General features: G+C 42.2%; 1 protein-coding gene across 1 annotated transcript; it reads left to right on the top strand.

Moving 5' to 3' along the window:
* Positions 1-21,704: 21,704 nt before the first annotated feature.
* LOC124211245 (uncharacterized) lies at positions 21,705-27,028 on the top strand. Its single transcript, XM_046610095.2, has 3 exons — positions 21,705-22,297; positions 23,991-24,205; positions 24,358-27,028. The coding sequence occupies exons 1-3, from the start codon at positions 22,211-22,213 to the stop codon at positions 24,470-24,472; spliced, it is 417 nt and encodes a 138-aa protein (XP_046466051.1). The 5' UTR covers positions 21,705-22,210; the 3' UTR covers positions 24,473-27,028.
* The last annotated feature ends 307 nt before the right edge of the window (positions 27,029-27,335 follow it).

The raw sequence follows: 27,335 nt of genomic DNA, 5'->3' as shown, positions 1-27,335 counted from the left end.
TCGTACGGATTTTATTATTTATGAGATAAATCTATATAGAGTGTCCAAAGTGCATAGTTGTGCACGCACTTCGCACGCGTTAATTAACGCAATACAACATTTATGCGTACGTCGCATAATTCGTTGCACGCAATTTATAATATTCCTATTTATCGATTGCATCCGGTCTTGCGGATTGCGTCTATGGCTCGAATAACGTGGGCCCAAGACTTGCCGCGGAAGATGAATGGGTCAATATCCTATCAGCCGTGTCATTCATGCGTCAAAGAATCAATGCATGTGTGCACGTGCATCTACGCTTTATACTTTTAATCACAAATCACATGTGCCGGACGCCTTTTTATTTATTCACTTATTAACACTATTCACTTCTCGCGCGAACGATAAGCCAAATACTTCTGCAGTGCTGAGAATAATTGCAAATATATATGGCGACATGGTCTGGAATTAAAAAAATTTGGAAATTCGTTTATCGTCAATTCGAATTTTAAGAAAGCGGATAATCAGAGGGAATCAAAATTGCCAATCACGCGGCAAAAAAAATAAGACTAGGACGAAAAATGCTAACGAAATTTTGCCAAGCTTATGCTGTTCTCTTGAAAATTGTTCTTGCTTCTTTGCCCGAGATATTATTCGGGGTTATTGATTCAGCCCTTGCCTGACACTTTCTCTTTTTCTTTCTTTTCTATAGCTAAGTTATGACGAGACTATAAACTATCGAGAAGTCGGTATTATCAGCATATTATACATATCGATTCCCAGGCGTATCTAGAGCATTGTAAAAGATTGACGTCATTCCCGATTGCTCATTGATTGCTTATTGAGCTTGGAACGAGATCACACAGATTGAATGATCGAAATTATAATTATCGTATAATAATAAAACGTGTTATTGCACATACCACCGATACTCGAGCCACATCATCGCGAAAATAACTCACAGATTCAAATCCTCCCCCCCTTTCATCCCATTTCTCTACTATTGTAAGACAAATTTTTCTAGTCCAGCATAATTCCGATCGAACTTAAGGTCGGTAATTTTATGATTTAATTTGTGCAATTAAATCTCGAATTCTGTAACTTTACGGAATGTGAGTAGAATCGTGACGTGTGAGAATACGCATGTTGATCAGAGATCGTTGTAATCTTATCTGGTAAATTTTTTTCATTCTGTGCCTACAGAAAAACGGATCGGAACGGATAGAACGTACGTAAAACCGGAAATTCCGATCCTAACGTCACGTCATTTACAAAAAGCGCTAACAAGGCAGTTTATGAAATTATCGCACCACTTTGTACGTAACTACAACCCGTAGGATCTTGAATCGTGGATGTAATCGCATTCAGCGGCCATTACGGACCTGTCACTAATTGTCAGTTATCCTCGCTTCATTGGTTCAGCCTTTTTATGAATCGCGGGCTTCTAGCTACGCGTTGCCGTTTAATTGGCAGAATAACATTGTCTTTGATAACGAATCGCCACTTTCGATTGGTCGCATTGTACAAATTTATTATTCTCCCGGCCATAATGAAGATTTCTGTGCAACAATGTGCTTGCGCACGGTATGTGCAGATATCATTTTAATAACAGCAGCGTTATTATGATGTATCGATATTGCATGGCTAAACACAGCGGGCGCGATAATTCTTCCCCAGTGTAACATGTTATATGTACATGTAACGTACGAACTCGCGTACACATGATTATAATATCATACCCTGTTATATCGTGTTTTTCAACATTTATATCATTGTAATGCGTATAACAATTTATTTTACGGCAATACAGTCGTTTACATTTACGCACGCAAACAAAATATATCGCTTAATTAATAGACAGCCAATATTTATTTCGTAAAAGTATAATTCCAACGTACTTAATTCCGCATCGCGCTTACGGCTAAAGTCATTATCGTACGGTAAGGTGTAACGAACGCGACGAATTATAGCGGATACGCTCGTTCGTTGTTTATCCCATGATCGGATGGTTTTCACAATTATGATTTAACGTCACGGTACCGCGCCCGACGCGAACCGTGTTGTATAGCCAAGAACTTGGAGCGGCGGCAAGCAGTCTACAGCTACGCCTATTATAGGCGTTCCTATCTGTAATCAGAGCGGAAGAACGCAACTCTGGCTGTAGGGACTAAGTATCTTATACTACGTACCATTGCGGACAAGGCCGAAATAATACGACCGATTCAAAACAATTTGATAATATTCTACGACTACGCAGATGCGTTTGGTACGTGGTGTAATCTTAATTACCCGCGTATTGTAACAATTTTTATGAAAAAATTCCTGCTAGCAGCAAACGACGAGAAGAAAAATGTAAAAAAATTGATCGATGCAGTTTCAACGGCAATTGGTAATATTAATAAAAAATAAATGAATATTGATTCTCGATGTGAAGAACGGTTTAAAATTTGGCAATATGGCGTCGTAACGAATGATCAGCTGATCGTGACGAGTGAATTTCGCAAACATCAAAGTGCAGTAAAGTCTCCCGCAGTCCGCTGACATTTCATTTCGTCCCCACGAGTGAATACGGAATAAAAAAAACAGTCCGAACCCCGAATCTTAAAATTAAATACAACTCTTGAAGTCTGAATCAGCTTCGCAGTTTCCGCTACCGGTCGGTATTCCAGCTCCCTGTAAAACTCGGTACGGAGCATAGACCATGCAAACACGAGAGAAATGGGAATGGGATAAAAAACAAAAAATGAAAACAAGCGTTCAAGTGCCCGGTTATGTAACGCGAGCTTCGAGTTGTCCGCTGCGCGTCTTGTCAGAGATTTGTGTATTGTATCCATGGGTGGCAGCGATGGAGGGAGGATCGGGAGAAAGAAAGACCGCACACGCTGATGGTTGATATATCCATGGGATATATATCACGTACCCTCCGTATCGGCCCCGGCGCGGCTTCGAACGTGCGTAATGCTGATTGAATTATTGGTTTGGTGATACCGATAGTAAAGGTTGTATCACGCGACCCGTACGAAAATACGAAGCGGGGGGAGGAAGGTGGGAAGGAATTTCCCATACACGCGTAACGTTGACGTCCACTCGCCGCTTCTACAGGAATTTATCATACAAATTCACGCGTGTCTATACATTACATCTCCATGACCCACGCGGTAACGCAATACATGCACGAGTGCTGCGCAACGCGTTTATACGCTGTATGAGAAATGTGGTGAAGGGCTTACATTTATGCGCATGCACATGTATGTGCGTTTATTGTACGTATGGTACAACGCGTATATGTACGACTAATGGTCGCGGTCGATTGTGAATGAATCTCGTCCGTATATTGCCTGTAACGACAAGACGTTGCACGCTTTACTCAAATATCCGTCATACGTAACGTGCGCGTGAGCACAACCAGCATTGCTCGACTGACACTTCTCGTTGTCGAATCTCCTTCGGACAATTATCGTACAATGTAGAATCGTCGTGCGGAAAGGGTGCCTCGTCAGCCTTTGTGTCATATTTACTACATTGTATGGCGAATCATGGTCACAGTCGTATTTCATAGGATGATGAGAAACCGCTGTATACCAAGGATATCGCGACTTTGAATCATAACGTCAAAGCGATCAACTTTTCGAAAAGTTTTGATGACGAAAATTTTTTTTATATCTATAACACGAGCGATGACGAACCGTGCGACCGATATTATATTTTGAAGCGTAGTTACCGCGGCTCACGATGACGAATCAATTGTTATAAACGCTCTGTGATTGTGACTGAGTAATGCAATCGGTAATTGATTGCACGAACCGAGCTAATTCCCGTCGTATGTCGATAGGATAAATTTTACTCTACGGTGCGGTGCGGTGCGGTGGAATTTTTTTCCAACCCCCACCGTAGTGAGATCCACGTTTTTTCACGAGTTCTACACGCGTACGCGCATCATGTTTCGATTGTACAATTTGTACACACGCACAGCTGACGAATGTCTTGTACACTCTTATTAATTGGTATATTGTCAGAAGCGTTCGACGAATATTTTACCTTATATCTTTAATGAAAGTATCACCTTCGTGAAATACACTCGAAAACGATCAGCGTTCTTTGAACGCACGTGAGTTTTGAGGCAGAGACCAAATTATTCCGATCTGATCGGATACTGTAAATTAAACGCCGATCACAACACGTCGAAATGAATATAGCCACAACAGCTGTAGCCGACTTACTATTCGTTGTATATCACGTAGGCACGATGTAAAAATACGCTTAAGCCAAAGTGCCAAGTGCGTAGAGGACCACAACGTTATGGATATATGCGGTGATGCCCCGAGCAGCTCCGTACAATAATTGATGATACGCAATTTACCGAATGTTTTTCTGAATCTGATTTCTATTTCTTGAAACACTTTTGTGCCGATAATCTGGTTGTCCGCAAAAAAATTAGGAAAATTCGCAGCGTTTGAATAAGAGAATTGAATTTTTAATTCATTAAAGTAATTGCGTTTCGCAAAATTTTGTTAAATTTGCCCGCTGCAATTTAACCGAGTCCCAAACGCTAGGAAATCAAAGTAAGTCGACGATTACTGTCGTACTCGATTCCAACATCTTTGTTGTTCGAAAAGTATATAACGTCGTATAAACGTGGCCGGAAAAAAACGTTACACGTTTCTAAAAAGTCACAAGCACAGAAATTTGGTAAACAGAAAATTAATCACTCCTCGTATTTTTCGCAGAGGTCTCAATATTCTTTGGCGCCAATTATTTATCGAAGATAAAGTCTCGACTGGATCCGAAGAAAAATAATAAAAATTATTTATAGTTTCCTAAATCTTGTGCAACGCCTGCGAGTTGTGACAATTCCCTGAAAATCATATTCAACCCGCAGCTGAACGTCTCCCAATCTATTTCCGAGAAAAGGAAACGTTCAAGAGAGTCGGGCAAATCGCACGGGATTCGCGGAATAATTCGCTTAAGTATATTACAATATCGAAATAATTAGAAGGGGAAACATCCGGCTGCGGCATAATTACTAGCTGATTGCTTCACTTCCCGTCAACCCCGAGAAAAATAATCCTTCTTTTACATACTCGGCTGCCGCTGCCTAACGGAGCTGCGTTTCTTCGTTCGAGAAAATATTCCGCGTTACATGCATCGAAACACTATTTCGACTGGTAATTATAACATTATATTGCTATAGTATTATACGTAAAACAATTATCCTTTTCTTTTCTTTCGTTCTTACCGATCACTTCTGTATACAGATTATTTATCATACTCACACTGTTAATTAAAATGATTTCCGACGCGAATTCAATGCAGTATTGTGCGAAAAAGTGTGATCAAAATGAATATCGGAACTTGCGAAACATTGTTATTAATGCGTAATGCCTGGATGTTTTTCAATATGAATTCTCTCCACCACTCAGAACTAATTCAATCCAGTCATTCCGCGTTCACAACTCGTCAACCGAATGAATGTTGATTGAACCCTATTAATAGCTGAGCCCTGATCGTCGAGTTTAAAAATGTGCCGAAGCCTATAATCTAATGTATATTGAATTCAAGAATCGCAGTTTTATCCGTTTTTAATCCGTGCAAACGTTGAAGATTAAATCTGCGAAAGAGACAAACATAATATTGTTTCAAATTGTAATTACAACACGTAACGGCAAGTTGAAATTCTTGGCCATCCCTTCGACCGTCTTTCGAACCAGTGAGCCTTGACATGCCTGGCAAGTAATTTCACGAGCGATTAATTTCGCTTCAACGCGACTTTAATTCTTCGGCCAACCGATCGGTACGTAACAATAATGCACGTTGCGCGTGTGAAATTACCGTGCAACAAATTAACTACGCCGCTTCTGACTCGTATATCCGCAGACTTCTTGGGTTCAGTTCCTCGACCGCAAATCCTGCAACAACTGCAGCCTGCACAGGTGTTCACAACCGAACCACAACGGGTTGTTCTCTGTTGCAGTTGCTGCAGCCACGGGTGTCAATTTTCACGATCGGCTCGATTGTATCGCGGAATTTTGCAACTCCTACAATCCGCTTGCGATTGTACGCAGATTGAGAGTAGGCAGCAGCTGCTTTGTGCAAGTACGCAGTTGCGATGCAACTTGAATCGAAGCGCGTAGTTTTATCCTCATTTCAATTTCCCATGCGATTGATATTCTTTGTATGTTACATTCGTGTGACGTAATATTGCACAACATCGCGGCGCCGATCCCCTTTCATGTATATCAGCGTGCGTTGATAAAAAAAATCCGTGCAAAAGTTTCTCGATATACTTGCGTAAAATATTTCCTTACTTGCGTATTCGTTGGATGATTGATGTGACTTTTTTTACTGCGCGAAACTCATCAGCAATAATTTCTAGCTCACTATCATCAATCTATGCATATATCTGTTTTTATTTTCGTATAATGAAATTCTCTGAAATTACGACGCAAGTGTAGCGGAATTTTTGAAAGTTTCAACGTCGTCAGAGATTTGTACAAAAGTGGTCGGAGTTGCTTATTTCGAATAGTAAATGCATCGTCGACGTTTATGACGAAAGTAAATTGATGACAGAATATTATGTCGCTGATAACGTTGTCCTTAAAATATTAAAAAATATAACAAGAGCAGCCCGTTCAACTTTTTACCGAAATTAATTCACGGTACCGTGACGAAGTATTTCATTCTCAAGTTCCTCAGAGTTAATTGTACGATCATACGCGAGTGCAACCCGACGTAATTAAGACGCTAGCATCCCTCGAATAACAGTGAAAAATAAACTTGTCGATTATACCACGATAATCGTTATTCGTTAACGTACATGTATAACCAAGCAAGTATTGTATGGTCGACATTTACATGCTTGTGTTTTACGCGCAACATTATATGCGCAGTAGCAGCGTATCATCAGCAGCAACAGCAGCGGCAGAAGCCACGACGAAGGATGCGCTGTACATGCGTTATACATACAACGTACGTGCGTAACTTGTACATACGTGCAAACTATCTACGTATCACCGTTTAAAAAAGTTGTAAACAGATTCCACGCTGGTTTAGATTATTATTGACGTTTGATTGGACCGATGCAGAGAGGCTCGCACAAATTGTTACGACGCGGCAGTTACGCGGCAACGTGTATGTTCTACACGTATGTTATATTATTATTGCTCGTGCGACGTAGTAACCTCTTAAAATCATCTCTTATTGGGGCAAATCCCGGCAAAATTACCCACGGACTTCCCACGTATCGAACGCCTCGTCATCGGTTTATTACGTGACGGTTGTAACGAACGGTAAAATTTTTTTCGGCGAGAAACGGGGATTTACAAGAGTAAAAATTTTGTCTCGTTTTTGTTTCATTCAATGCAAATCGCACGCCGACGCGACGAAGCAAAATTATCGACAGCAAATCGTTGCCGTTCGATTGGAAATTTGAAAATCGTCTCGCGGTGGGTACGAACGGACTTTCAACGTTCCTGCGGCACGTTTCGCGATCGGGACGAATCTTGACGAACGGTTTCTCAAAGCCTGGCACGTATTCGTCCTTTTTGAGTTTCAGACGCGAATCGAGTGAAATAGACGCGGACGCAACGGTGTATATTTATACTTAAGGCTGCGAGCCGAGGGTTTGATGTATCCGCAATTGCCGCTCATAGGTTTAGAGAAACGACATTTCAGACGCGGTTACATCAGCCGCGTGCCTATTTCAATTCGACATAGACATGGTTGTACGATCGGAGACAGAGGCAGCTGGGTCTGCGGAGGTTTGAGGCGCAGCCAAGAACGACTAGCACATTGTCCATTGGGTATAAACGCGGCTTGACTTGTCCAGGGTCAACCAAAAAGAAGTGTGTAATGAAGGGAGAGAAGGAGAGGGAGGTTGGAAGGAAAAAAATCACCGGACTGAAAAAAAGATAACCAACGTGGGAGGAAAAAGAAGAAAAGATATATGAAATACGAACGAACGAACATCGTGGAGCGAGAAATGAGATTTTCGAGCAGCTGCAGCTTCGTCATGTCGTCCAAGCTCAAGATTTATAGAATATTATTTGGTCTACGGTTGTAAAAGAATCATTTCGAGACAATTTCAGTTGTCAAGGTTGGTATATTGGTTATAAACCACAGGGACCAGATCTTTCCTTTACGTTGTTTTTCTTTCGTCTGTATACATCTGTTTTTTCATTTTCTTTTTCCTTCCCTTTTAAAATTTACGAACTGTTTTCAAATACATGTTAACTTCACTGTTTGAACTGTTTCTGTATGGTGACAAAGACGACGATACCAAAATCTGAGAATCTTGGCTGATATCTTCAATCGAGGAAAATGAAATGATCGGTGATGTTTCAAGGAAAGATAATGTCGGCATTTGGAATGTTGAACTTTGAAAATTCGCGACTTTTCACGAAATCGTAGTTCTCGCAATTCGGGGTGGGTTCGGTTCATAGACAACCATTGGGTATACACTATATATTACGATGGCTTGTCTACTACTCTGACATGCTGACAATGAGCGACGTCTTGAACGAACAATCATTCATCCAAATCGGTTCAATGGCACCGCTTGTGCGCAGCGGTATCTACAAACACTGCATAGAGAAGGAATTCTTGCGGTTGTCTTTGAAAAAAAAAGTGGTTTCTTATTCTTTAATCAATGAAACATCATTAGATGCAACAAAAACTCGTCAAATCATCGAACACAACCCGATTTATTTGAATTGACAAAACATTTTTCTTCCGCCATGTTTGGCAGGCTCAGCAAATTATTACGCGAAGATATGGTGATTGTAATATGTTTGAACTAATGTATCTACGTTTACGTTGCAAATTATCATTGCACGCGGCATGTTGTCTGCATGTTGTCATTTATACGTTGAATAATTCAAACTGTATTAAATGTTGTTACATATAAATGTCCGATTGAGAAAAGTCGTTATCGTCCGTGTTACCGACTTTAGGAAAAATCTATGGTCACAGTGTGTTTATTTATCGATATAAGAATATAATGGCGCGACGGAGTCATTGAAAATTGAGGCCAACAGAGCGTTGTGACGATATTACCACGCACTTCGCAATATACATATAACTTAAGTTATACATGTAGTTTCGTGGAATATCGTACATCTTGTATACCTACACGTGGATGTCTACCGAAGCTAGCGTTATCTAGGAAGAATTGACAAGTTTCCAACAGCTGCAGCCGTTCCCACACACTTAGTTTTAGTATCGTATATACTTTATACGTACGTATGTACAATACGTACATTAAGGTGGCTCGTTATTTAACTTTTCTTTTTTTCGAGATGCTACCTGAAAAATTTCTGACAAATATCGAGAAAAAAAAAATACCCTCGTAGAATCTGGAGGAGGTAGGCAAATATCGAGAGGTCGCTACCAATTGTTGAGATATTTTTTACTTTTTTTATGCGTACCCCTCACGGATTCGTACATATATTAGCTTGTTGTTTTTTTTTTGTCCCGTGGTCCAATTGATCGTTCATTGATCAACATCAAACCGCGCCTAACAATTCCGCAGTTGGCCGTTCTCGTCTTTTATCCGAAAGGTTAATCGTCTCGGAGAAATTTGACTAACAAGTTTTGATACCGAAAGAGAAGCATCGCATCGCCTTGATGTCCCTATTTCGTTTTCAGTACTGATTTTTATGAACAATGATTAATTGGACCACTATACGAAAAGCATAAACTAATACATGTATTTAAAAGTGTACACGTAAAAATAAATAAAAAATATCTCAACAATTGGTGACGATCTCTAAATGTTTTCCTACCTCCTCCAGGTTTTGCATCAATTTATTTATTTATTTTTTTTTGTTCGATATTTGTCGTCAAATTTTCTAGCAGCACCTTAAACAAAAAAGAGTTGAAAATTGAGCCACCCTAACGTGTATATATTGTATACATATACACACCGTAATGTAAATGACGTAACGCGAGGCAGGACGATAAATTGATAAAATAAGAATAAATAAAGTAACCGTGGTTTTTCCCGGTTCGAAATAATCTTCGTAATTTAATAACCTGTCTAGAATTATAATCGCGGGGTGTGAGGATGAAGAGCGTAGGTTGCACGTACGTACCTTGGTCCGCGGATCAGCTCGAAGCGGTTCCTATCTATAGACCCGATGCATCGTGGTTTACTAGAGCGGTAGGTTTAAGCCCGCAAAACGAAGGAGCGTGATATAAAGTAACGATACGACGACATGTGCCGGTGTGGCTGTAAGAAGGGATCGAGACGAGGCCGGGCGGAGAGGAAGAAGGCTCTGAAATCTCGAACGATTTGTGCGTCTAGACGCGTCTCTCTCTCTCCGGCGCTTTCCAAAATGTTGATTCACCAGCGGCAACCGATTTAGCCTATACGCTTCGGATATATACTTAAAAAATACTTTGTCTTCGAGACGTTCAAGGCGACGGGAAAACTCCGTCGCGCTGCTTACGCTCCTCCGGAAAAGACGGTAATTTTTTTTTTTTTTTTTTCTCTCTTTTCAAACCAATTCACCGACGGCGGACGAAACGTCGTTCCGACTAAAGAGTCGTTCGATCCTACGGTCAGACCTTGTCCGCCCCTTTTTACCGCCCCGAAGAACATCGGAAGTCAAACGAGAAACGGCGCCTCCCGCCTCGGGCGATAATCGTGACAATTATTTCTGTCAATGTCTGGCCTTCTTTCTCGTCCGGTTTCAACGAGTGTTAATCAGTAATAATTGAACTTAAATTAAACCGTCCCTCGGCTGTATCACCGAGGAAGGGAAACCGAAGAGCAGAAACTTGTTCTACGTTCGATTATTTGAAAATACCGAAGAATCGTTTATCGATCTATTAATCCTGAGATAGACGCGAAGCTTCCAATATGAAAATTTCAAAAATTACCAACCAATTATAATCACTGAGATAGTTCCACCGATCGATTATCGTTCGAAATACGAACGTGATGGACGAGCGCTGTAATACGATATGCCAATCGAGTCTTCTTCGGTTCCTCCTCGATGCCAGCAATTATTGCTGGGGGGTAATCGACGAACCTCTCCGGTTCATTCTCTGCCTTACGCGTACACCTAGCTGCAAATCGAAGTTAAAGGGTGAAGCAAGACGCTGGTTTTGTCTACTTAATTTATCATTTTCAATCCGGTCGACCATCGGACGCGAAATGCCGCCGTTCCGTCGCGTCGTCTCCGTCCTTAACCCGTGTTAATAGCACGATACGAGATGGGGTAACAAATCGGCACCAATTACACGCTTAGATTACCTTTCAACTTGATTAATCTGATAATAAGATCCCTAGCTCTACGTTGTAATGTGGCTGGAGACACGTATGAACGACGTGGCTGTATAACCGGTGAACGAGTATTTATGGCGAAGGAATAAAACCCTTGATCGAGTGCCACCCCCTTATTTTAACGACAAGTTGCACCGACGTACGCGTAGGAAATTCGTTTTTCGACGCGATAAATGTAGCGTACCAAAACTCCTTTCGGCCGATCGAAAAGCTGGCGTTTTTTTCAAAATTGACCAACCGTCAAATTAATTCATCTTAAAAAAAAAAAAAAAAAAAAAAAAAAAAAACGTTACCCAGTTATCACGTTGTACTGGAAGTTTTATTCCAGTTACTCCTTTGCGTTTTCCCGATGTAAATTTTAGCAAAGACAGAAATTTTCATTGCAAATTAAGACAAATGCACGACACAATTTACTTCGCCCCGCGGAGTTTGTAAATTTGCAATCTGATTTCGCAAATGGACGACTATTTTTCATTGCAAATGTGCGTTCGTGATTAGGAATGTTTTTCAACGAGAAACACGAAGCGGTCTTGCGATCTAGATCAATCGTCCTGTAAGTTTTTCCTCGGTGTTTCCTCTTCGTCTCACCGACGAGAGGGGGGGTTAATCGCAATCGCTGAAATGGGTGAAAAGGTGTCTCTATCTCGCATCTTCCTCGTTACGCGGCTCATTTCGCAGATGCCGACATCCAACGTGTCGGTTCCCATAACTTGAGGACGGTTTTAGTCGAGACGAGAGACGCGGGTGAAAGGTATAACGTCGTTGGGGCGCCGGCGCTCGGTATCCGTCTGTGTAAATACGCGTAAATTCGCCTCGCGATACTTAGTGGATCCGGCCGCATCAAACGATCCGCCGTTGTATTTTATTTGAGTCGAGTACCTAGATCCTCCGGAGACCGAACCCCCCGACATTTGATCTTCTTTCGCTTTTCCCCTAATATTTTTATTTCAATAATCACGGCGCCGTCTCGCTCCAGACCCCGAATTTGCAATCACGTCGCGCCGATTTCAATCTCGAAATTCACCGCTTCTGTAATTTTTCGCTTGATAAATTTACGGATCATTTTTAATGAAATAATAAAAATCCGATATGAATAATGAGGATTTTTAATTAGACGGCTTATTGCGCGACGCCTCGAGAGACGAAAATAATTGTTTCTGACTTTATCGAAGAGGGGAGAAATTTTTTTTTCGGTTTTTTTTTTTCCCAAACGTCGATATTTAAAATCGAAATATCTTTGCCAAAACACTAGTCGTGTAAATTTTTTTTTTTTTTGTTATACAAGCATTAAGAACTCTTCTTTGAAGAATATATATATAGCTGGATAACGATTCGAATCAATCCTAACTCTCAACTTGGTACTTTTCAAGCTTTTAGTTTCCTTTCCTATTCTTTCCTGCGCTACAACGGCCGTCGACAAACTTGACGTAGTCGTGGATATTCCGCAAGGAAGAGAAATGAAAATTGAGACGTAATAAAAGAGTTGCCGATCCAGCCAGCGTCTCGGTCGCTTTGGTTTCCAGCCAAGACTCGATACGCAAACCGAACCACCTGGTGCACGGAGGTTCCAACGACCGTTGCACAATCTGGCAAGCCGACCGGGCCTCCGTGACGGATAGCCGGACTCCGCGGTCTGATCGGTGACGAGAAAATCCGCGCTCGGAACCCGGGGAACGTCGTCTAGCACCTGCGTGCACCGTTCCGTCGCGACGGAAATAATCGGCGTCGCGCTGTCTGGGAATCAACGATCCGACGGCTAACGCCCCTTACCTCCGTTATTCCCTCGCCGTTGACGAGTGATCACTGCCCGACGATGGTCCTTCTCTTTTATCGCCATTCGTTATCGCGTCAATCACGCACGGGGGGCGAACGCAACGGTTTCCCGTTTCGACGTTGCCGCGTAAAGAGATCCGCGATCTCAGTTTTGGAAGAAACGTTTTAAGGACGATTTGAAATTGAAAACATCGCCGAGGGGGATTTTTATTCTATTTGTTTGCGATTCCGTTTTTAACGTTGTCCTTTTTTTTTTTTTTTTTGTTGTTGTCTTTTCGATTGCAACCGAAACGATTTACACCGGAACCCGGTCTTCTTTGATTTTTAAGACAGATACGCATCGAATTGATAAGAATTTAAGGCCCTGATGCGAACGGATTTTTTTCCGATCCGTTCAGCGGGATCGAATTCATTGAAAATCTGTGATGTATCGTACAGTCGTGCAGAAGTGGATTTTGTGGTTTATTTCTCAGCTACTTTCACGTACGTTATACCTATGGATGCACTGGTGATTTTTTAACGTTACAGGATCTCATCATTTGCGACAAACGACGCGTATCTTAACTCACGCAGGTAAGATTAGGCGGAAAATTCTGAATAATAGATTTGGTAAAGTGAAAATAAGCGTGAACGGAGACGGCAAGCGCGGAGAGACGAGAAATTATCAGAGATTTATATACCTGCAGGGGGACGCAGAGCGACGAGGCCAAGATCTCGGGATCGTCGTCGTCGTCGTCGTCGTCGCGGTTAAGACTGAAATAGCGAGACGTGATGCAATTTGAACGATCTTTGTTTCGCCTCGTTTCACCGCGGAATATCACGTGCAGGCGTGAGTTAATTTCGTTGCGAATCCTCTCGGGCGGCTATCTCTCTCGATCGGGGAAGTAAGGGCGATGAAAAATATCGAAATTCCAAATAGACCGCGTGAAATCCGATCGTTCGCCGTTTACTCGGGGTGTGTTTCGGACGCTCGCGCTCCTGGAATCGACCGGGTCGCTTCGGTTCGGGAACCAGAAACTCCGGGCACAACCGTCATCTCCGTTCAAACGAGGGCGCACGGACGACCGACTGCCAATCGACTCTTCTGCCAACACAACCCCCTCCCCCACCCCCGCGGCGACGCTAATAATATTTTTCAAACGTGATTCACCCGGGGCCAAAAGCTAGACCGGATCAGCTGATCGTCTGTATTCCGCGCCGTTTGGCACGAAGGCATTGTTACTACGATTGTACGTGCCCACGTCCACGTTTTATTTACCTCGCCCTTCTAAGCCCTGCGACCGCAGGGTAAAAGGGCCTCGAAGAATCCTGAAAACCTTTCCAAATCTGTTTCTAATATCGCGTACGTGCCGTTCGAAACGCTTAAGCCTCGAGGAAAACGTCTTCGGGTCACGAAATCGCCGAGGATCGAGGGCTGCTCACGATCTTCGTCCCGTTCCGAGAGACCGACGATGATTGCAAGGTCCATTGTGACAGATTCTATATTCAACTTTCGGACAAGTTTCGTCACGACTTCCTCTCGGATTCGTGCGAGTTACAAACCGCGTGGAGAAGCGATTTTCCAACTCTGGATCGGAACGAAGTTGGAATGCGAATTCTAGCGAGCCGAAGTGACCATGGAATTTTCCGGCTCTGAGCGTTCCAGGTAACCTTTCGAGGGTGAAAAAAGCGAAACTACACCCGAGGGATATTTTCAAACCTCGTTGTTATTTGAGTCGGTTTTCAACGGGCAATGAACGAGTCGGTAACTCGAATCCAAGGAAGAAATTGCATCCAGCCCCGCGGGTCGACTGATGGGGATATAATAGTGAGCGTGTTGCAGGGGGTAATCATCGCGGCCGTTGATTACGACGGATGGATAAAATATCACCGAGTGGCTGCGTTCGCTGCCGCAGGTGGCAAAAAGCCAGGGGCTGATGCAGCGGCATCTCGAATGCACGAGCGATTAATCAAGCAGCTTCTCAAACAATCCCGGGGGTTGCGCGCAAAGAATGCCAGACACAAGACACCGTGGCGGCGCTCTCGACCTTTTTCCTTTTCTCTCATTTTATACCCCTTCAAGCGTGGAGATGATCAAACCTGGTTGCGAACGCTCAGCGGTAAAAGCCAGACGGACAGCGAGGGAGCTGAACGATTAGCGATCTTGGATATTAACCCCTGTTGATATGGGAAATCTTATTTATGACCCTGAAGATTTCTGCATACTCTGCACTTGTAAACGTTTGGTCATTTAAAAAATGTCCAAGGTATTTTTTCCACCTTATTTGGATTCTGTAGATGCGCGTTATTCGGAAACGAGAAAAAAAGAAAAAACTTGCCGCTCAATCGTAGGCGTTTTGTTATAATTTTAATACTCCGGATCGCAGTACGCCTTAAACTATAACTTTAGGAGAAATGTTTCGATGAGAATATTTGTTTCTCTTTAGGTTTTTTTAATTCCATTTTTTTTTACTTGTTTTATAGGAACATTATTCTTCCTTTTCTCATTTTTTTCGAACTCAAATTCAAATTTTACGATTTTGGAATTAGGAAATAAAAATTCAAATATTACAGGCTCGATCCGAGTTTCTGATGATGAAAAAAATCACTGCTTCTAGGTGTAGAATTTGTCACGAGAAAAAAAAAAAAAAAAATTACACAAGACAAAAATGCTCGTCGAAACAATTCTCTTAGAATTATAGTTCAAGGTGTACAAAGTATTGAACTTGCAATGAAACCCCTTAAATTGAGCGGGATTTTTTTTTTTTTTTGCATACACGCATCCAGATTATCCAATAATGTGGAAGAAACTCGCTGGAAATTTTTGTCCAATAGTCATGGTTTGCACGTTGCCGCTGACGAAACGTTTAAAAGTGCATACGATGCAGATATATCGGTTGGTCGTACGTATTTTCATCAGTGACTGGATATCGCGCTCGTCGTTCGTCCGAAAGTGCAGCGCTTGAAAAATGGAAATCGCAGCTGAACCGTGTCCATTTTTTTTCCACGGTAAATCGAGGGTAAATCACACGCGTCGGCTGGGCTTTGACAAAAGTACTAGGACGACGATGACGAGGCTGGGTTACCACGTGCTCTGCACGTGATAAGACCGTGTCAACTGTTTAGGTTCTCCGATCTTCTTCGTCTTCGTCGTCGTCGTCAAGTTTTAAGAATCGACTTATGTAATCGACCCGGCTGAACAGAGTCTGCCAAGAAAATTCTAACCAAGGCAAATTGCTTCCTCTCTTCTCGGAAAATGTTCTGCGACCGCCAGCCTCGCCGAGGCGAAGGTACTCGGACAGACATACCGGCCGACCGACCGACGGATTTGCCGCACGTAGACAAGCTTAAAAGCTATTCATATTTTCCCTTACCTTTTAGCTCACGCACCCTGGGCTAGCTCATCAATCTTGTCCTTCGGCTGTCCTTTATAGACCTCGCAAAACGGTCCGAGATCGCGAGGTCCGCGTGACAAGTGGGCGTAAAGATAACGAGATATTTTCGCAAGGTTTAAAAACCGATTCCAATTAGTCAGGGTATCCGATTACCTTCGGAAAAGAAGCCAATTCATTAAAATCGGCATTCTTCCCCATGCGTTGAAGATAACTCAACGCGCCCCCGTTAGTCTCCTGTACCATATATCATTTTATCCAGATACGAGACCATCATGACTTTGCGCAGCGGATGATATCAGCCGGTCTCTCGTCCAATCGCCGTTTCAACAACGATCGTATCTGGGGTGGTGGCAGATGTTGTTGAGAAAATTCCGCACACATCACGTGCGCTACAACGCCGTAAGAAGTAATCCACTTTTGATTTATCGCCTCATTCAAGAGAAGATCATGCGTGCCGGTCGGACCTTGTGTGTTTGTGTGGATGAATTAACGCTCGATTAATCACGGAACGTCGTATTGACGTCATCGCAGATAGAGACGTACGCGTCGATGATCATGCGGTGAATTTTTTTCTTCATTCGACGTTCGATACCGGTTAATCGTTCGTCGATTACAGATCCGTGCGTCCTCGTTGTATCCGGTGTATACCGAACCTTTGGCCTTTGTCACACCCTCTGACTGTTTACGGAATCGTTACGCTGCGGCTGATGAAACTTTTTCAAAGTTCACCCTGCAGCGAAATAGATGCAAGCGACTAAATATCTCGCTTCTTACTGATTTCTTTTTCTCACCGTGCAGCGTGCCACATTTTCCCATGATCTGCAATATCGCAAGGCTCGCGCTGATTCGTGGAAAATTCGGCCGTTAGAATGCTTCGTAAAGATACAAATGACTCGTTTAGATATCGTGGAATGTGTAAAGAGGATAGCGGAAAAAGCGTGCAGCTAAAATCAAAGCATCCGCATGGGACGTTTACTTGACAGAATTTGTAAGTTACTCGATGAAATTTTTCAATTTCCGTAACTGTGTACAACGGTGAAACAGGAGTCGACGAAAGATAGCGTCATCCAGGAATCGGCGGTGGAATGACAACGAAGTTCCGTTTCATAGGTATTCACTATAAATATACGTACGTAGATAACGAGTATATCTCTTTTACCGCATGTATCGTGGCATAGCGAAGCGAAGACTGAATCTCGGTAATCACAAATGGCCAGCATCGTGGGACCCGGAGGGCGTGCCGAGCATCGGCCGAGGGCCCAAACGAGAGGGAGAAGTGCAACATTCCCGAGCACCCTTCCGGGAACCAATTGACGTCATGGGTTCCCTCTTACCCTGGACTCCGAGAAGGAGAGCGAACAGAAGCGACGAGAAAGAAGATAAGAGCCGCTGCAGAGGTGAAAGACGCGTCCGTCGATAGGGAGGTAGGAAAATTGAGTGATTATTTTAATACGGGGAGCCGGAGAACGGAGGGATAAAAAGGTCGTTAGGTCGTGGGGATAGGAGGAGGGGCGGTACCTAAAGCACCTCCGAATCTCCGGAGGGTCCAACGTGGACCTTGCCTGACGATTAGCCAAGGAGCCAGCAGCTTCGCATTCCAGGGATCCTTCCTGGAAGTATCCCTGGAATGCGATGTCATTCACTCCGCACGTACGAAGCTCACGCCTCCTATTCATTACATGTTCGGTCACCCCGCTGGGACATCCGAGACCCTCGACCATTTTGCCGAATTCAAGAATTCCCTACTTTTTGCTTTGTTCTTTTTTTTTTCCATGTTCCACCGATACCTAACTCTCGACACTTTTCGTAACCCCGATACCGACCTTTCATGGTCAGTCGTCTCCAACCGAGTTGGTAGAAGTATCAGTTGCAGGCGTTACGAATACGCTATCGCGTTAGTATCGACGAATGATGGGCACCGTCAGAATAGAAATATTGTCGAATTGAGTCGTAAATATATTTTGACGGAAATCTGCGACCCTTGATCTTCGTTGAAAATATGTTATTTGACGTGTGTTGGTTGACGTAACTTTGAGTAAAATCTGTGCAACTCGATGTAATGCGAAACTCGGTTGACGTCACGTGAAATTTCATCGATGATCATTTGTTTGTACGTTTCACGCAAATATTGCGTTTCATTGGAGAATAAAAAAAAGAAAAGAAATATTTTTTACTTGAGACAGCAATATATTCAGACGCGTTATCGGTTTACGGTGCAACTTACGAAGAACGCATATTTTACTCAATATACCTACCACAGATTTGAGACGGGGAAAAACAACGTTGAGCGATTGGCAATGATTAAACGGAATTCGATAGAATTGAGGGAGTTTTTATCAAAGAATAAACACGCACCTCCATATTTTTTTCAAGCGAAAGAAAAACATCGTCATTCGTTCAAGTGTATATATATATATACATATATATATATATATATAAAGTAGGTATAATCGTTATTGCTTGACTTTCGAAGAATACTGTAAACATGTTTTACCAGCTACTGCAGGTACCTATCTATACATGAAATAAAAAATATTTTTCTTTCAAATTCTGGACGGTCATCCCTACCGTACGATACCCAAGTCACAACACCTCGAAAAAATTCGTCTAATCGTTCTCTGTACGCGAACGAATGTTCGGGGCTATCGAAGTTGCGAACTCGGCGCTGTACGGATATACTCGTATGTATAGAGCGAAAATTGCTAACCCTCCGGGGAACAAGAAAAGTCTCCTAATCCTCAAGTCGCGCACAAGGCAATCACGCGGCATAGCGTATAAGGTATACGCTGGCGAGGCAGACGCGTTGGTGTAAACCAGTTTAAGCTCTTCTCGCAAGAATGTTTAGCAGCTCATCTAGTTTACTCCGACTACCTCTGAGCCCGAACCATTCTCATGTCACGTGCGCGCCGCCCTTTGCTGGTTGGATCGCGGTAATTAATAATTACCGAAGCTGCGTACAAAGCCCGCTCGTTCGACGAATTAAAATATATGTTTGTAAGCTCGGATCGCTGATCAGCTTCTATTTTTAAAAGCGTTACACGTCTTATCATCCCCCCGATGGTTCGGGCAGATCTCCGTCGAGGAAAACCCGTTTCGACAAATTCGGGGTTATCAAATCGGCGATTGAAGTTAATTAGCCAACATTTTTGACATCGGAACTGTCAAACATGCGGGCTTGGTGGTTTGTTAAATCATTACGTCGCAGCGATAAAAGTCTGAAAAGAAATGCTGCTATCAAGAGATATTCGGTTAAGGAAAATTTCTATTTTCATATCGCCTTTGGCTTTTCATAACTTGTCGCACAGCCGCGGGGGCTTCGGCCGTGTTGTATACGTCGTCTCAATAGTTTCATCTAATTTCTAACTAATCGTAGGAGACTCGCTCGGTGGAGACATGAAACTTAGATCGGTCCTGTACAAGTGATCTTGATGGGTCAATAGTCGCGCGTATCTTATTATACCTAACGAATTTGCGTTTCTATTACGAAAGAGCCTCGCGCCTAGCTGCGATCATTGAACTACACACCACGTGGTCCAGGGTATTTCGTCGACGGATGGCCAAGGCGATTTTCACTCCCAGACGCACATATACTTCTTACATATCCCGACAATTGATCGTTACATTGTTCGCTGTTCGAAATTTTTCGAATTTCAACAAAGTTCGATCGTCCCTTCGGCACGTGGTGAAAAAATCAATTGGAACAACGATGATTTTGAGCAGTCAAGGCTGTACGCTGTCTTTATTTGGAAATACATGCTGCAGCGTAAAAACGTGACATAGACGCGCTGCGTCGTTAAGTCTTCGGCATGGTTTGTAACGTGCAACGATGACCGAGAAGTTTTCAACAAGTTAGACGCTGGGTTGTTGCCGCTGCACTAGAATCGGGTCGAGTATGAGGCGACGTGACGTCACGTGAAGGAGGAGGAGCTTGGATTGGATGGCGTGAGGCGAGCCTCCGTCGAGTCACGCATCACTGCCATTAATCAAAATCCCTCTCTCCTTCACGGTCGGTCCCATAGATATCGCATGAATTTTCCAGCTCCCTGCCCCTAAGCCATCCTCCAACCTACCGCCCGGAGATCTTCCGTGAAATTGGAGAGAGATGATGAAATTCCCCATAAGATTGTTCACCAAGTTTTAAATCACTCGTCGTGAAACGAAATTTTGTTTAAAACAAATTTGTACGGCAAATGGTTTCAGTTGCGGGCACGGAGAGTCAAGAAAGGTGAGGAATCGTTACCAATTCGGAAACCATGAGAATTTAGTTAGTTAAAACCGACGAGGCTTGTTCTTAATTTCTCGTTCGCAGACAATTATTTTTATTCAATAGATATAACGAGGTTACATTCTCCCCTGTATAATTTTCTTCTTTCGCAACGTTACATCATCATCGTGATCATCGTTCGAAAAACACGTTTCGTTGCGGAACGAAGGTGGAAATTCGTTGCTGCATATTTTTGCAACAGCTCGCTGCCGCGACTTCCGTCTCTTCTGTTATCTGAAAAACTTGACAAGAAAACTTGGTAATTTTTTGAGTGAAATCTCGCGAGTTTCATGCGAACGGAAGAATAAAAGACACCGAAAAGAGGCTCGTCGTTATATGGACGCTCCGAGGTTACACACGTGAGATTTAAGCCGCGGATAGCGTTCGTGTAACTAATATTCGCGAAAGATTTCAATGGTTTTCTTTGAAGTTTAAAATAACTGCCGATAAACTCGCCAAGCAGTCGCGTTGTATACTTGTGCGTACGTATGTATAATGTGTATGTATACATACGTACGCGTTTACGTACTCGCGCAAAGCAGATGTGTGAACGGTAACGAACGAAAAGTATTCGGGTGAAAATTTAATATCGAGAATAATTACACGGCGTTGTACAAACGCGGTATCAGGCGATGGAGGATCAATATCGATTTTTCAAATACGCGTAAGGGGGATTAGAGACGGGGAAAACGGGAGGGAGGAGTTGCCGGACACGCGGGGATTCCCGCCAAAGTAGTACGCAGCCGCGTTCGAACGTTCGAAATTTGAAACTGCGGCTCCTCGAGGTTGCGTTCGGCGAGGCAGGGAAAGAAGGGGAGGATTATTAGCAAAAGTCCGTCTCTGAGTGGCGGAGCTCCCTTCCCTTCCCTTCCCTTGATTCGTTATCGTTGTTGTTGTTATTATTGCCTCCCACAAGTCGCTACTTAAGTTGAACTTACAACTAATATTATAACTTCTAGCGTAGTCTCTCCCCACCACCGTGGGGTCTGAGAGCTAGCTGAGCCGAGCCTCTATATAAACCCTCCGCAGCGCGAGGCTCCACACTTGAGAGAGTGACAGGTCCTCGACTTTTTTCCCCCCATCGCGTTTAAGGCGAGAGTCAGTTTTCAGTAGTCAGTCTCGCGTGGTTCGTCAAGTTTCGGCCAGAGATACAGGAAAATTTCGGCGTTAAGCTCTCAGACGTAAGAGAGGAAACGACATTTTCGCAAGACAACCGGCAGTTCTGTGGGCGTCGGCGGTATAACACGAGGCGGATTTTCAAATACCACCGGCTAAGGCTTCGACGTATAATAAGAGAAAAGTCTTCTCGAGTATAATAATACTCGAGTGCAATAATACTGCAGCTGTACGACTTACCAGCCGTGTGCGCAGGGCGGATCGTCGGAGAGACGACGCGTTCCTTACCTAGGCGAAAGACGAAACCCGTGGCACCGGGACCTCAGAGCGTGCAGTCGGCGAAAAGCTGAGATTTGAAATTAGTAAGAGACGAAGACACCTCCTGCTCCGAACATCCGACGAACCCGAGATACGTCAGACATGGCTGCGTTTCGACTGACCCTGTGCTTTCTCATCTCCGCGTTGTGCTTCTGCTCGCTGATCAACGCTGCGGCCGTTCACAAATTGGTGAGTAGAGCACCTCTGTACCTGTCGGCCCGAAAAAACGACGATAGATTGTTATTCGCACTATCGTCCTCCCTTTCCTATCGCCTCGCGCCGTAGAGCGACTAGCTAATGCAACATTTTATACGCGTATAAAGGCCCAGCAGGGTCAATGTCAACTGGCATCCAAAGTAATCGCTGTAAAACGGACCGAAGCCCGAGTACCCGAGGTCCGAACTTTCGAACACGGTGCAACTCTGGGTGTAGCGTAGCGGAATCACGGGTGAAACTACGTTTTTACATCCGGAGCGCGATGCTCTTGTCAGAGCGCGTAGAATCGCGGCCCGAGCTCGTTACTTATCCATCCCGCAACAAAGTAGCGTCCGCTAATTAATTCGGCTATTATTATATAAACAATCGTGCCGTATGTGACGCGTGAGTTATCAGAATACGACCTGACGAATTATTGCGAGATCAACGGGGCGACAGCTTCGCGACCCCGAATTAATCTGTGCCCAACAATTACAGAGAAAGGCGAGCGAGATTCAACTGATGTTTCCTAATCACGCGCGCCGAAATGATTACGCGCGTTTAGAGTCGAGGCTCGTCGTCGGGGTTTCGCTCTGTGGACCTCGCTGCGCTAATTACACCGAACCAGTTGAGTCTAGATTTAATAATAATCCACCGGCGAGTCACGCGACTCCGTATGGAACATTTCATTCATAAATTGAGAGTCCACGCATTCATGATGATGCACGTCTAGTAGGTATATGCGACGCATTTGCTGCACCAGCTTGCACTCGCGCAACTCCGACGCAAGCTGCGATATGCACATTGGTAGCATAGACTGCGGATCCTGTAATTGCACGCGTACGTGGGCAAACGCACGTTCCTTCTCGATCGAATTGCCGGCTAATTCGTGATAAGGCGAGAAAAAATTACCTTTTCGATTTCGCATTGCGTACACGTTTTGTAAGAAATAGCGCCACTTGAAATGCAGAGATACGCCCGCTAGAATCGCTGGAAAAATTTTTATACCATTACCGGACAGATGCCGATCTAAAAACTTAAGATTGTTGTTACTTTTTTCAATTTCTGCAGTGTGATTAAAAAGATCGGAAACTAAATGTCTTGGAGTTTGAATGTTGAATTCATGGTTCGGAATTCAGGGCCATGTATGTGAAGTCAACTTTTAATTGAAAACAATAAATGAACAAACGAGAATGGGTTTCGTTCTACGAAGAGGAGCGATGATTCCTTTGCGATTGAATATTATCTTCTGTCGAGTGAAGAAGTTTGAACCCGGAAGAAAGAGAAAACGACAAAAAGAATTTTTGCTCACCCGATCGATAATTCTCAAGGGATCTTTCACTCGGGTAATCATGATGGCAACATAATTCGAAACGATTTCATATCTTCGGAAGTCAGACTGAAATTAGTAACGTTAAAATAAAATTCTGCCTTAGTAATCATTGGTAGTTATGAGAAATAATTTAGAATTTACAGAAATCTCTTTGTACTTTCAAAAAATCGTTTGAAATCTAAGAAAACATGAGAAATTACCTGGTCAAAGTAAAATCATTTGTCAAGTAATCTCTCGTAAATTCTCCACAAGCTACGAGTACTCGTGAAATATTGTAATGATGGTGTCATTTTACGGATTAATTGATATAATTCCAACGTTACAAACTAATCTATCCCATCGTCTCTATTCCAGTTATTTGAGGGGAAACTGCAGGATGGCACAAGCAGCGCAGACGAGACTCGATCAGAGGCTGCAGGGATCATCAGTGTCGAAAATGGACACGCGTTTCCGGAAAGTATTCGAGAGCGCAGATCCAATTTCGAAGGAACTTGCCACCACTGGGCACCGTGTGGATGGGCGGTTTACGAGCCATTCACAAGGAGGGTGGAGTACTTCCTGAAGAACACGTAAGTGCCATCGAGCATCGAAGTTTTCTCCCCGATTAGAGAGACAAAAAAAAAAAAATTAAAATTTTCACCGGATCGTGATGTGAAAACTGGGGGGGGGGGAGTTTTGGCGAACTTTTCATTAACGTATTTCCTTGCTTTTTCATTTTCAGATGCTCGTGCCAAACCTCGCACAAGTGCATAAGAACGGACGACGACTTGTCGATCAGTGCCTACGTCTACAGATGTAGGAGCAACGTTAGCGCGACCGACATCGAGTCGCCGTAAAATACGAATCCTGACTAAAACGTACGTACATATGTATGGCAAGCAGTATGAAACGTATGTACTTCGCGTAAGACATACCTACGTGCACCGTTGCGCAAAAATTACACAGTTTTATTGTGTATAATCCGTCAGTTCGTACGGAGAGTTTTCGGTAATAAATTAATGGAACAGAATAACAGAGAGTAAATAAAAAAATCAATTATTACGTCACGATACGCGCCGTTTACATATCGCAGGGTGAAACTGTATATGTGTAAAACGAAGAAAGGCGGAGAAAATTGATAAAAATAATATTGAAAAATTGGAAGGAAAATACGAGAAATGACGAAAAAACCAACAACAACAACAACAACAACAACAACATCATATTATTTAGAATAAATTGTCAAAATTTTGTTTCTAAAATCTTTATATTATACACTTGTCATAACATACAGTATGCTACCTACGGCCCAAATAATACGTGCATGCAGCCAAGTGTCGTGCGGTTATATACGTATAATGTGAATATATATCGTTACGTGGGGTTATACATTATACATAATAATACAAGTTAGGTTAGAAGATTTAATCATTAATTTTACCCGCGCTCAAATTCATTGTGAAAACGTGCGACGCGTTAGTTCCGTCAAGTTTTTTGTTTTTTAATACCAACTTCTTTTCTTTTATTCTTCATCTTTAATTTTCTGTTGCAATTTACTTACAAACTGCGTATGTATATCAAAAATTCTCTAAATATTGTAGAAATAGTTTGATCTTTCGCTGCCGACTTTCTCGTGAAAAAAAGGCTAACTGGTAATGAGCATATGTTATACCCACCATACCCACGCAATATTACTATTTTTCATCTTGATAAAAGCATAAGATTGTTGTTGTTACCCGTCGCGCGGATTACCCTGTAGTAACAGGTTTTCTTTTCTTCTTCTTCTTTCATTTGTATTTCGATTTCAGCATTCCCCCGAATTGACACACTTTCTGTTGTACATTTCCATAATTGTGGTATTATTTAAACTGCAGTAAACTATGCACACTCCGCGCAATTATTTCGCTTATACTTATGTAGGGGAAAGGAAGGAAGCTGAAATTGGAAGAAAAAGTGAGAAAATCACAAAGAAGAATCTTGGTACCAACGCCATAATTTTCGGTGCTAGCGTCAATCGCTTATGCATGTACATTGTTTATTTAAATCTGAACAATTACATGTAGGTAAACAGACCTGTACCTACTGTTTAAAATTCATTTAATACAACTGTCTGGTGTTTCGTGTGACGGGTTTGACATTTTCTACAAATATGCTAATATCACTATACAGATACTTTGTACGCTTTCTGAATGCAGTCCGTTATGCCAGCCTCTTTAGCAATATACCTAACAATGATACAATAATGATGATATACTATAGTATACAGGATAAATATTTAATTGTAAGTCAGATAAGTATAATAATACACGTATAATATTAGGATACGTATTGTTAATATCACCTTAAAGCATCTGCAGTTTGTAGGCTATTTAGTAAAGTAGTCACAGTATTTTCATAAAAATCCGGCGCGCACACATGCCAACACCCTCGACGTACTTAAAAGACAAAGTAAAGAACAAAAAAAAAAAAAAAAAAGGATAGAAAAAACCATGGAAAAGAGTAAAGCGAAAAAGTAATACCCATAATTTTACAATCGCGGTAAATAACTTCACTTTGTATAATATAATAACACGGAAACTATTATTTATGAAAAGAAAATTAAACTTGATAATAATGTTATTTGTTACTTAAGATTTTGTACAAAACAGGCAAAATGAACATTGTTTTTTGTGTCACTTCAACTTTTTATTGACATAGTTATTGTAAAAATCGCCGGGAACGTTCATTTCGCTTTCCGCCATAGCTACCCTATAAACATGCCATATATTTATATATATATATACATCTCAATAGTAATGACGGGAGATATATTTGTGAAAAATACAATGCTAATCACGATAATGCAGATAACTCTTATGGCAAATACAGCGAAAAGAATAAAAAATGAATGCAGCAATTGGTGACTGATCAGTTTCTAAGTATTTATTTTTATCACCACAATATAATTACGAATAATATTACATTCGCGACGAAATTTTTTGAAAAAATTTCAAATTCACTAAAGGTTCAATACTTTTCTGCTTTATCAATCAGACATTTAACGACTTTATAGACTCAAAAAATGGTGTCAGATTATGTCTGTTGAAAATTATAAGATTCTTATAACATATTCTCATCGTACTACCAGCGTGTTGAGAGTATACTGGAATCACGTCGTTATTTCATTCTGAGAACAAGGATATGTTCGACGTTCGTAATCTTAGGACCCCACTAGTTATTTAGGAAAAACCTTAGTTCAATGTATTTATACGCAGTATTTCATCTAACGTTACAATAAATGTATACACAAATTAAAATTACACGTATGGACAATATAATTACTACACACGATGATGATATTATTGCGATATGACGACTAACCCATATCTATCATCGAATGTAATATTATTGTATTAAAACCATTGTCACTTTAACGTTGTTATGTTTCATTATTTGTTATAAGACAAATAATATGATACATTTACGGATTTTGGGTCAACTCTTGATTCTATGATGTTCTGGTTCATTTTTTATAATACCTGACTTACAATGTGTTAAGGTAGGATACAAATCAAGTCTCACATGAGAAAGCCTTCTTCACCTTCAAAACCACCTTCAAAAGTTGCGGCCTTATAATTTACAACTTTTTAGCTGCCGATGCCGCGATGTATAAACTGCATTTTCGTAATTCATTCGGCATCAATTAGTCTGGAAAGGGAAATCATTGAAATCATTTTTGAA

The sequence above is a fragment of the Neodiprion pinetum genome, chromosome 2, assembly GCF_021155775.2.
Source record: "Neodiprion pinetum isolate iyNeoPine1 chromosome 2, iyNeoPine1.2, whole genome shotgun sequence".
In the NCBI taxonomy this organism is placed as follows: domain Eukaryota; kingdom Metazoa; phylum Arthropoda; class Insecta; order Hymenoptera; family Diprionidae; genus Neodiprion; species Neodiprion pinetum.
The sequence above is the reverse complement of the archived record's forward strand: the minus strand, read 5'-3'. Positions and strand labels throughout refer to the sequence as shown.